The sequence below is a fragment of the Herpailurus yagouaroundi genome, unplaced genomic scaffold (assembly GCF_014898765.1).
Source record: "Herpailurus yagouaroundi ecotype Mexico unplaced genomic scaffold, PumYag 67118, whole genome shotgun sequence".
NCBI classification, from domain to species: Eukaryota; Metazoa; Chordata; class Mammalia; order Carnivora; family Felidae; genus Herpailurus; species Herpailurus yagouaroundi.
Window position 1 is genome coordinate 814 of NW_024419967.1, and position 10,876 is coordinate 11,689.

The 10,876-nt window shown below is 60.4% G+C and overlaps 1 protein-coding gene across 1 annotated transcript in view; it reads left to right on the forward strand.

Annotated features, from left to right (window-relative positions):
• TMED3 (transmembrane p24 trafficking protein 3) overlaps positions 1-7,149 on the forward strand; it is a 7,947-nt gene extending 798 nt beyond the window's left edge. The window contains exons 2-3 of the mRNA XM_040466997.1: positions 786-1,034; positions 6,337-7,149. Of these exons, the coding sequence (XP_040322931.1) occupies positions 786-1,034; positions 6,337-6,573 (486 nt within the window). The 3' untranslated portion in view covers positions 6,574-7,149. The remainder of the gene's footprint in view (positions 1-785; positions 1,035-6,336) is intronic.
• Positions 7,150-10,876: the final 3,727 nt, after the last annotated feature.

Here is a 10,876-nt window from a genome sequence, read left to right on the forward strand (position 1 = left end):
CACTTTCACTGCTTCCCGCACAACCTGTCATTTGGGCGGTGGCTCACCCCCCCCCCCCCCCCCCCGTACAATCACTCTTAAACGGTCATTATGAGGCTGGAGGGGCCTGGGAGGTGGTCTGGTCACTGCTAGGGCAGAAATGCCCTGTCAAAGATGGTCACCTTGATTTCGGCACCTCCAGCAGCAGGGGGCCGACCACTTATAAAGGAAATCCTCCCATCTGCGCAAAGAAGAACTTTGGAAGTAGATGTAGGCCACTGACTGTGTCCCTTGATGGACGTTGGTTATAGCCGATGACCACCTGTGTGATTTCGCCCAATGCCCATCTTGTCACTCTTATGTTTATAAAGAGTTTGAACTGTGTCATTCCCAAGGACCCTCCCGCCTCTGATGGCCACCGGGTCTATGAGCACTCTAATCTGTATTTGCTTTTTGCATTTGATCAGTAATAATATTAACATTCACTAGACCCGTCTGGCAATTTACTTGATCTCAGGGCCTCAGTTTCCTCTTCTGTAAAAGGGGAAGGATTAAGCTCATCGTGCCCTTGCAGAGCAAAACCTTGGGAAGTCGGGCAGACAGGCATTCAAATCTTAGCCCTGTCCCTTTCTAGCAGTGTGGCCATGGCGGATTTACTTAACCTCTCCCAACCTCAGTGTCGTCCCCAGGATGACCGAGAGCATCCCAGCACCTGTTCTAGGAAGTTCACGGTGGCCGGTCGGCATTGCACGCGCGCTGCTTGCCCCACTGGTAAAGCAGACGGCGGGTGTCTCTCTGGTTGTCAGGTCATTACCGGAGGCCACTATGACGTGGACTGCTACGTGGAGGACCCCCTGGGAAAGACCATCTACAGGGAAACCAAGAAGCAGTACGACAGCTTCACGCACCGGGCCGAGGTCAAGGGCGTTTATCAGTTTTGCTTCAGCAATGAGTTCTCCACCTTCTCTCACAAGACCGTCTACTTTGACTTCCAAGTGGGCGACGAGCCCCCCATCCTCCCAGACATGGGGAACAGGGTCACGGCCCTCACCCAGGTGAGTGGACGGCGGCGGCCGCGGGCCGGGCTCGGCCTTCAGCCATTCCTCCTCCCCTCGGGTCCGGTCCTGGCCGGCACTCAGTCGCCCCGCCCCCATCTCCCGGCCTGCGTGGCTCAGTGTTGGCCTCACCTCCTCCTGCGTTCAGTCCTAAAGGACACGGTCCCCCTTGTGCTCTCCCTCTGCGTTGTTTCGCCAGGTCCTATGGAATTTCCGTGTTCCCAACGGCCTTTCAAATGGCATTGCTTGGGAGGCGTCCATGCCTGCACCCCCCCCCCCATGCATGTACAGTGTGTGTGCGTCATCAAGACCGAACGCCTGCTTCGCACGGTGTGTTGTCAGGGCCACGTGAGCTGCGACAGCCACGTGTCGGTGGCTTAACCCTGTGGCAGATCTTTTCTCACTCAAACGGTAACCTAGGTTGGTGGAGAGCTTTCCTCCAGGGACTGACGTAGGAATCCGGGGTGCCGTCTGGTGGGCTCCCTGCTCCATTCCTCTGGGCTCTGAGCGGACTTCCTCCGGAAGTCCCGCCTGCTTCTTCAGACCCCCGGACCGGGAGTCACTCGCCGCACTTCTGCTCAGCCCGTTATTGCCAGGTGTCCCGCGGCCCCCTGGATGCCGGGAGGGCTGGCAGAGACAGTCTGCTTGGGCAGTGGACTCGCAGCCAGGGCCCCACACACTCTGGAAGAGAATCGGGGATAGATGGTCGTGCGTGGGCTCTCGGGGCCAGTGACAGACTGAGCCCAGGCTCCTTCGTCAGTCTCCCTCCTGCCCCTCACGCGCAGTGCAGGCTCACGGCTTCCCGAGGCCCGCCCAGCAACCCGTGCCGTTTACCCTGGTATCCCCTGCCCCCAGTCGTGGCGCATGGCACAGACTTGCCACATGACTGCGTGGCGGGGCCCAGGGGACCCCACAAGACAGGATTGACCATCGGGTCTGCGCTGCTCCTGATCCAAAGCCAGAGCGTCTGAGTCTCCAGCGGGGCCAGGTCGCCTTCTGGGCGGCCTCTCGGTGGTCACGTGGTCGCCCGCTCCCTTCCTCTGTGGCTCTGACCGTGGGTTCGTCTGCCCTCCCTGAGCAGATGGGGGTTACCGCCACCCAGTCCGGGGTGTGGCCTGGCCACGTACGGCTGTTGCAACGTAAGTTTATTAAAATGAAATTAAAAACTCGTTTCCTCGTTGGCTGCGTAGCCACATTTCCGGGGCCCAGCAGTCACAGGTGGCCAGTGGCCATGCGTGGCAGGTTCCGCCAGACGGCCCTGGGTCTGAGCCTGGCCGCGTGACCTGTGGCGTGTCCTGGGTGGCAGGTCTCACAGCCCGTACTCTTGGGAGTTCTGTGGCTCACCGACGAAACAGCCTCCATGCTAAAGATGTGGTAACTCTGGAAGCGGAGCCGAAGGTCTCCCCCTCTAACCGGTGGAAGACAGATCGGGTAGAGAAAAGGCTTAATGGTGGTCACTGCGATCGAGAAATCCTTTCCTGGAGGCTTAGAGTTAGATTTGGTTTTCTTGCAGGAAACTGACTACTCACCCCCTTCTGCGTGGCCGGATCTCCTGTTTTCTCCTGCCCAGCCTCCAGAGAGGGTCCCTTCCCCTGGTACCTCTGACCACCCCGCCCGCCCCCACCCCCAGCCTTGAGCACCGTCTGTCTGTGTCTACACCTGAGAGCCTGGCTCCCGTGTGGCGGGCATTTCCTGTGTGCTGGTGCCTGCTGGCGGCAGGCTGAGATGTGTGGCCATGTCAGTTAGCCACGGGGCGCTGTGGTCAGAGCTGTGGTTTAAGGGACGGCTCTCGGGAGGGGCCGGCAGGTGCACGTCCCTCCCCAGACCTTGTTTTCTTGGCGTGGCTTGGATCCCCCATTGGCCCTGGATCTTTTCTCACACCCCCTGCCCCCCCCCCCCACCTCTTCCAGCACAGCGGTGGGCCAGAGGCCATGTTTTCTGGCCCCCGAATCCAAACTCTGATGGAAGAGCAGGATCCAGAGTGACCAAGGTCCAGGCTGGGGCTAAGACCACGGGGACTTGTCTCCAGCTTGGGTCGCAGCCTGACCAGGCTCCCAGGAGAGGCAGGGGCCGGAGGGTGCCCCTGGGGTGGCTGAGCTTCCTGAGAGTCCGGGCAGATCCCAGCAGAGGCTGAAGGTTTTCCAGCGGAGGTCAGAGGCCCCGGGCCGCTCACTGGTGTTCCAGGGAGGATTAAAGGTTCTCCCACCTCTGCTCTGAGATCAGCTCGTACTTCCCTGGCTCCGAGCTCTTGAAGTCTGTAAGGACCCGAGTGCTCCTGTCCATGGGGGCCCCGTGGGGTGCAGGCTGGGGGACCTTGCTGGTGGTTGCAGGCTGAAGACTGGAGCATCGCCAGGCGGGACAGACAGGGTGAGACGCTGGTGTGGCAGCAGAGGAAGGGGATGGTCCCGGGAGGGGGACGGATCGGGGTGTCTCCAGGGAGCAACTGTCACAAGACAGCAGTGACCAGAAACCCCGGGAGGCTCCCGAATTCCAGCCAGGGAACCAGCCAGGGCGGAAGCCACACTCCAGCCCAGGGGGCCCAGGGCCCTGAGAAAACAGGGTTCTTGGAAGCAGAAGGGATTCCGCAGGGTAGGAAGCAGGCTGGACAGGTTTCCTAACGGAAAGCTCGTGGTCACGGGCCGTGCACTGGCACAGGCGGGGGTCCCAGTGATGGGGACATAGTGTGCCTTTCTGGGCAGGGGGTGCTTTGGGGGCGGGTGTGCATCATGTGCCGTGTTGCCCCTGGGTCCCCGTGGCCTTGATGCTGGGAGAGCTACGTTCCTGCCCGTTGCTGCTTTACCCTCCGGGACCTGATCTGAGACCTTGATGTGAAGGCCACCGCCGCCCTCTTCTCAGAACCGGGGTGCCGTCTCTGGCCTATGGGTGGGACGCGGCCTCCGACGTGGCGCCTCGCACGGCGGACCCGACGTGTCCTCTGCCTCGGGCCTCTGCAGCTGTGACTTCAGGGTCCTCCCTGTCTCTCCTCCTCTTCCCTCCCTCCTTTTCCAGTGATTCTGGGCCCTGGGAGGAGCCTGCACCTGCCGACCTGCACTGCTGAGCCCCCCAGCCAGGCCCAGGGCCCAGGGAGCGCCCGCTCCGAGTCTCTGAATGAGCATGGGACGGACCTAAGCGTAGAGGGTGGAATTCTAGCCCGGAAACCCACGTGGGCCCTTCGCTCGTGCTTAAAGGCAAAGTCTGTGTGTGCATGCATAGTGAGTGTGTGTGTGTGTGCAGGTCCCACAGGTGCGCATGCCTACGTGTGTGTCCCCGGCCCCCGCTGATCTCAAGGACACCCCGAACCTGCTTGTGGCGGGGCCCTCGGTGCCCACGTCTGTCCGCCGCTCTGCCCTGTCTTGCCCGCAGAACTGCAGTGACCAGTGCAGCTGGACTAGAGAGGCTTCCAGAAATGCCGTGTCGTGATTTGGCCTGGACACAGGCTCGCAGAGTAGCCTGACCCCATGCCGCGGCCTCCTTCCTAGCCCTTCCCGGTTTATCCGCTGTTCATTCTGTGATGGCGGACGTGCCTTCCTGAGCTCCAGAAGCGTCACCTGAGGAGCTGGGGTGGGGGGCGGGGGGGGGGGTGTCAGCGCCTACAAATGCTGCCGTGCGTCCGGCAGAGGTCTGTGCCCCGGGTGGTCCTATTGTGGCCGGCATTTGAAGCCGGTTGACACATCAAGGAGCTCCTTGGTGTCAGGAGCCCTTCCAGGATCAGGTGGCCGCTTCTCAGCATCTGACGCCTGTAGGTACGAGCCGCCTACCAAGTGTGGGGCAGGTGACGATGCCGGGCGCCAGCCCGAGATGACAGGGTGTGCAGGTGTCCCCGAGAAAGTGGGTTTGTTACCCTGGATTCTGCCCTTTGAACTGCTGCCCTGTGGAGCTCCCCTAATTCCACCTGGGTGGCAGTGACCCTGTCGCTTCCTGTCTGGGTGGCACTTTGCAGCTCTTCCCATGGACCCGGGTGACAGCAGCCGCCCGCGTGTCCACAGGAAACCGTAGCCCTGGCGGCAGACCAGTCAGGGTGGACACGATACGTGGCCTTGGAAACGCCGGGGCCGAAAGGAGGCCTCGTCCTCCCTCGCGTGGCCTGGTGTGGCCCCTGCCGTGGCCCGGAGTGAACAGCCCGTGAGGCAAGTAAGGGCGACGTTGCTTTTTGGCCACGGTCTCCTATTTGCCTCCCGGAAACAGTTCATTTGTGACACAAGGGAGGGTGTTGGAGGTCAGTCAGGCAGTGGCTCCGTGACTCGGTCTCCCCTCCCTTCCTGCGCTCACGGTGTGGACAGTTCACCTCTGCGCTTTGGGGACCGAAGCAGGTGTCTCTGGGACACGTTGTGAGCTTCTCTGGCCTTGTTGGGATAGAATCTTCTAGGTTTCAGATAAATGCGTGTCATAGGTCACCTGTGAGTGAGCCTCATGACCACTGTGGGCTTGTGATTCCCTTTGTGGCGTAACCGAGCGTCCGAAGTGGACCACGTGCACCTCAGTGCCGCAGGCGGGCGGTCCGGGCCACGCGGGTCCCCAGGCTGGGTCGGGTGAGGCCGGGGATCAGCTTCCGCGCTCGCCAGACTATTGGCGGGTTCGGGTCCTTGTCGGCTGTTGTGCCCCGGCCCCCAGAGACCTCCTCCGGTCCCCGCACGTGCCTGTATCCTCTAGGCTGGCAGCCGGAGCTCTGCTCCCTTTCGGGGGCTCCTGTGGTCAGGTGAGGCGCTGGGGTGGTGGCCGTGGCATGAGGGTGGCCGTGCCGTGTGACCTAGTCACAGCTCATCGTGTCGCGGGAGTCGGGCAGGTGTGGGGGAGGGGGAAGGGATTCAAGGTTCCGCCTCAGTACGTGGAGCCGGGTGAAGGGGGTCCCACGTGAGCGTGTGTGTGTAAGCGTGTGCGTTCATATGTGCGGTCGGGTGTGTGTGCATACACGAGAGGGGTGTCTTCCTGTGCCTGTGTGTGTACAGGAACAGGCCCCCACGACTGTGACTCACGTCTCTGACCTCGGGCAGGTCACACGGCCTCTTGGAGCCTCAGTTTTCTCATCTGTGTGCGGGGCCAGTGGTCAGTGAGGCCTCCTACCAGCGGGGTGGCGATCCCCGCCCGCCACTGTCCCGAATGTCAGGTGAGACCCCAGGGCCGCGTTCGAAGGCCTAGGCTCGGGACTCAGACACGTGGCTCCGCTCCTGACTCCGTCACTTCCTAATCGGAGCCTCGGGTGCCGGCGGCTCAGGGGACGTGGCCCGGGTGTCAGCGTGGGCCGTGTGCGGATTGCACGCTCCTCTCGGGGTTAGAACATGACTGCTCCTCTCCTCCCGCCCAGATGGAGTCGGCCTGTGTGACCATCCACGAGGCCCTGAAGACGGTGATTGACTCCCAGACGCATTACCGGCTCCGCGAGGCCCAGGACCGGGCGCGGGCGGAGGAGCTGAACAGCCGGGTCTCGTACTGGTCTGTCGGCGAGACCGTCGCCCTGTTCCTGGTCAGTTTTAGCCAGGTGCTGCTGCTGAAAAGCTTCTTCACGGAGAAGCGGCCCGCCCCCCGGGTGGCGCACTCCTAGTCCCTGTGCTCTGCCCCCAGCACGGAGCTGCCCTCCTAGGTCACGGGCTCCTGCTGGGCCGGAGGCAGAGCCGCCCGGGGAGGGGCGGGGGTGGGGGTGGGGCACCGAGCTCCCAGGTGCCCGTTCCCGGTGTCCCGGCGGCCGGCGCCCACAGAGCCCGGTGACGGGGACGCATCTGACTGCGTTACGTGCGCGACGCCGAGAAGAGCGAGTGGTCAGGCTGAGACTGGCCGCTGTGCAGGGCCACAGGAAGTGAGCCGCGTCTGGCCAGAGGAGGCCTCCTGGGGCGGCTCCGGGCGCTCTCTCTGCCCCACGGTGCCCGGGTCATCCGGCCCGTGTGTGTCCAGGCCTCTGTGTGGAAGAAGGGGCTCTTTAGTCCGCTTCCCTCTGTGGAGCTGTCTGTGCCTGGAGAAGCCGGGCCCCGGGGCGGGCGGCTTTGCAGAAATTTCCCATCCCGGGTGAGCAGAGGTGCCCGCCGTGGAAGCGGGAGGAAACCGGTGGCCGGTGCCCTCGGTCGGCTGTATCTCCCCGGAGGAAGCACGTGGTTTAATAAAAACGAAGCCTGAGCACCGTGGAGACCTGTGCCTTTATTTCTTTGCCCTGAAGCAGCTTACAGACGAATGGGGGCCGTGGGCGCCCGTGCAGACGGCGTGATGGAGCAAGGCTGCCCTCGCGGGGTGTGCGGGGTCTGTGTGCAGGCGTGCGCAGACTGCGGGCAAATCTCCCAGGCGAGCGGAAGCAGTGACTAGGGCCTTGGTTACTTTGTTGCCTCAGACTCGGGAGGTCACTGAGGAAGCAGCGTCATCATGTGGTCCGGACAGAGGGGCCGAGAACAGGGAGAAGACGGGGAGTGGCTGGCTGTGCTTCGTGCCATTTCAGCAGCCACGGCGTCTGCTTAAAACCCAAGTCAGACCGTGTCATTCTGGGTCACCACCTGCCCGTGGCTCCACAGGTCACTCGGGTCACGGCAGAGTCCTCGCTGTGGGCCGGGAGATCCCGCATCATCGGCATACCGGCTGCCCTGCTCCCCTCTCTCACTCCACCCAGGTCTCCTTGCTGTTCCTGTCACACACTGGGCCTTGCCTCTGCCCCAGGGCCTTCGCACATGCCGTTTCCAATTAGAACACCATCTCTCTGACACCTGCATGGCCTCCTTTTGGCTAGATGTCACATTAGCAGCAAGATCTACCCTAACGACTCCGTTCGAGATGGCAGCCTCTCACCTGCCCCGGCCTCCTTGTCTCCCTGTCCCTGCTTTTCTTCGAAGCTAGTTTTGTCACCACTGACACATCGTGTACTTGTCTGTTTATTGTCCTTCTTACGCCACTACATGTAAACTCCATGCCGTGTCCTTGGTCCCTAGAATAGCGCCTGCCACGTACTAAGGTCTTAATACATTATTAGTTACTGAATGTATAGCGTTGCCTGTTCGTAAGAAGTTAATGCATTACTGATCACATGTCTCCGTAATAGCTCTCGAAGGAAGATCCGATGTTTGCCTTAAAGTACCTCTACCAAGAAATCCGAAGCCCGCACCGTCTGGCAGGTGTGAACGCGTCGTGGGCGAGATGCACTGGAACACGTCATGTGGAAACGAAACTCCGTGAGGCTTACTTAGCTTAGTTGAAAGATAAATACTGCTTATCTCTGCCTGTGTCCCTGATGGCATTTCCTCTCCCTTATTTAAAAAATTAATGCCCCGCTTAACTTTTTTTTTTTTTTTTTTAACGTTTATTTATTTTTGAGACAGAGAGAGACAGAGCATGAACGGGGGAGGGTCAGAGAGAGAGAGGGAGACACAGAATCTGAAACAGGCTCCAGGCTCCGAGCTGTCAGCACAGAGCCCAACGCGGGGCTCGAACTCACGGACCATGAGATCATGACCTGAGCCGAAGTCAGCCGCTTAACCGACTGGGCCACCCAGGCACCCCAAGCCCCGCTTAACTTAAAGCATGACGGAGGTGGGGAGGAAGGAAATGACAGGTGTTGCAGATTCCGCGAAGTGAGGGTCAGAACAGAGCTCTGGATACACGGAAGCCCCGGGGCGGGCAGCCCGGGAAGAGGCCGCCGCCCTCTGACCGTGTAGGTGGGTCTGCAGGTGGAGGCGTGCGTGTGTGTCTTCCAGCCCCGCGTGAGACCACGTGAGTGAATGTGCCCCGCGCAGCGCTGGGCTCAGACCCGCCGATTCCCTCTTTCTTCACTCTCTCCAACAAGACGAGTAAATAAACCAGACGTAATGGTACCTGAGAGGCTTCGAACGTCAAAATCTAAATGTGAAAACGCACAGCCAGCCGTTCGCGGCGTTCCTTGTGGGGCGGACGTTCAGCAGCTTGCAGTGGCTTGTCACCGGATGTCCCTGCCCGTGTGCTGTGCGCGTGTGACGGGTCCTTGGTTCTGCCGATCACGGACAAGCCTTGCAAAACTTGATGGGAAACAGTTGCCTGCCTGAGGCCAGCGAGGGCGGCAGAGCCCAGACAGGGCCATTCTGCTTTCTAGGAAGCTTCTGTGTGTCCGGGGGTTCGTGTGAGAGACCCAGGGGCTACAGGAGGAAGTGCCCCGCGTGTGAACTCCCAGAGGGCACCGGGCCTGCTGGAGAGGAGGCCGTTGCTGCCGCGACTCTCGGGGGCGCCCACAGACCACGCTGTTCACACTCCGTCTTGGAGTGCGAGGCCACGGTGGTTTTAACAAGTCACGTCTCTTACTAGTCGTGTCCCTCGCGGAGGGAACGAGGCCCAGGTAGGTGAGGGGGCTGGGGGACGGGGGTCCCAGCTCTGCCGGACAGCCTTCAGAAGGGCGTCTGGCTTCTCCCGCGGCTTGCCCTCGCAGAGCATCTATGTGAGCTGCGTGTCCTTTTCATTCTTGACTTGTCATATTTTAGGCAGTTGAAGTATTAACTGTAGTCTCTCTAATTCGCCACACAGGGCAGCTCCTCTTAACAGGACTGGTTCTCAGGCGGGTGCGACCCTGGGGTGGGGGGACTGTGTGTGTGAAGCGATCCTCGGTTTGTGCGTTTTACAGCCAGCGTTCACGGATGCGCTGGGTGTATTGCACTCGGACTGGCAGCTGGAGGCTGCACAACAGGGGAGCGCGTGCGTGTGTGTGTGTGTGTGTGCGATATGTGTGTGCGTGTGCACGGTGTGTGTCTTAGTTTGCGTGCATGTAAGCACGTGTGTGGTACGCGTGTACAGGCCTGTGTGTAAGAGTAGGCTGACACATCCCGTGCCCTCTTCAGGGCGGTGACCTGGCGAGCGGCCATCCTCCAGACGCGGCCTGCAGGCCAGGCAAACAGGCCCCGAGGGGCGCACGAAGCCACGCGACATGCCGTGCGTGGGGAGGGGGCACGCGACACGCCGTGGGGGAAGGAATCTACTCCTGAAATCGTTGTTGCGCTATATGCTAACTAATTTGGGTGTAAATTTAAAAAAGTAAAAAATAAGATAGAAGGACACGTAACCAATGAAACAGAAACTCTCAGACAAAAGCGTAAGATCCAAGTACATTTCCTTTAGCAGACGGAGAGACGCGGACATTCAAAAAAGGACGAGAAAAACTTGCCAGGAAAACTACGCAGCAGACGAGGAGGTAGCAACCCCGGCATCTGGCAAAACCCCGTTCAGGCCAAGTGTCCCCCAACAGGAGAGTGACGCGTAATTGTGACACGGTGACACGTGCACGCGTCCGCCTCCGTCCCCGTGTCCAGGCTCAGCTGCCGAGCCCCTTGTGGTTCCCCAAGCGATCAGAGCACCAGGAGCCACTTGTTCTGGTACTTGGTCTTGACCCCGGGTCCTGACACGGCGCTCCTGGATCCTTTGTTCTAACGCGGCTGGGGATTTAAGACACAATCCTAATCACGGCCACCGTGGAAGGAATCACTCTCCGCTCTTCCCGTGAGCAAACCCAAGTGGGAGACGCTTGGTGTGTGTGTCCCCTCATTTAGCTCTCCAGATGGCTTTCTGACGCGGGGACTCTCGACATTCCCATTTTACAGTGGGGAAACTGAGGCACGGATCATTTACTCAGGTTTTCCCAAAGCCGTCCGGCTAGTCCCGTCCGGCTAGTAAGAGTAAACTGAGGGATGCTTTTTACTTCTCTTAAGGGGCTCTGAAAGGTAAATGGCTTAGTAAAACCCATTCCTGGTGAAAGCTTTGGATAAAGGAGTAGTTGGTCGGGGGTGAGGAAGGGTCGCAGGGGAATGTGGCTCAGGCTGGAGCTGCTGCTTCTGTCCTTTGTGGATGTGGTGCCACCGAGGGGGGGGACGTTTCTTCCAGACTGTATGTGTGTGAGAAACGGAGACACAGACACG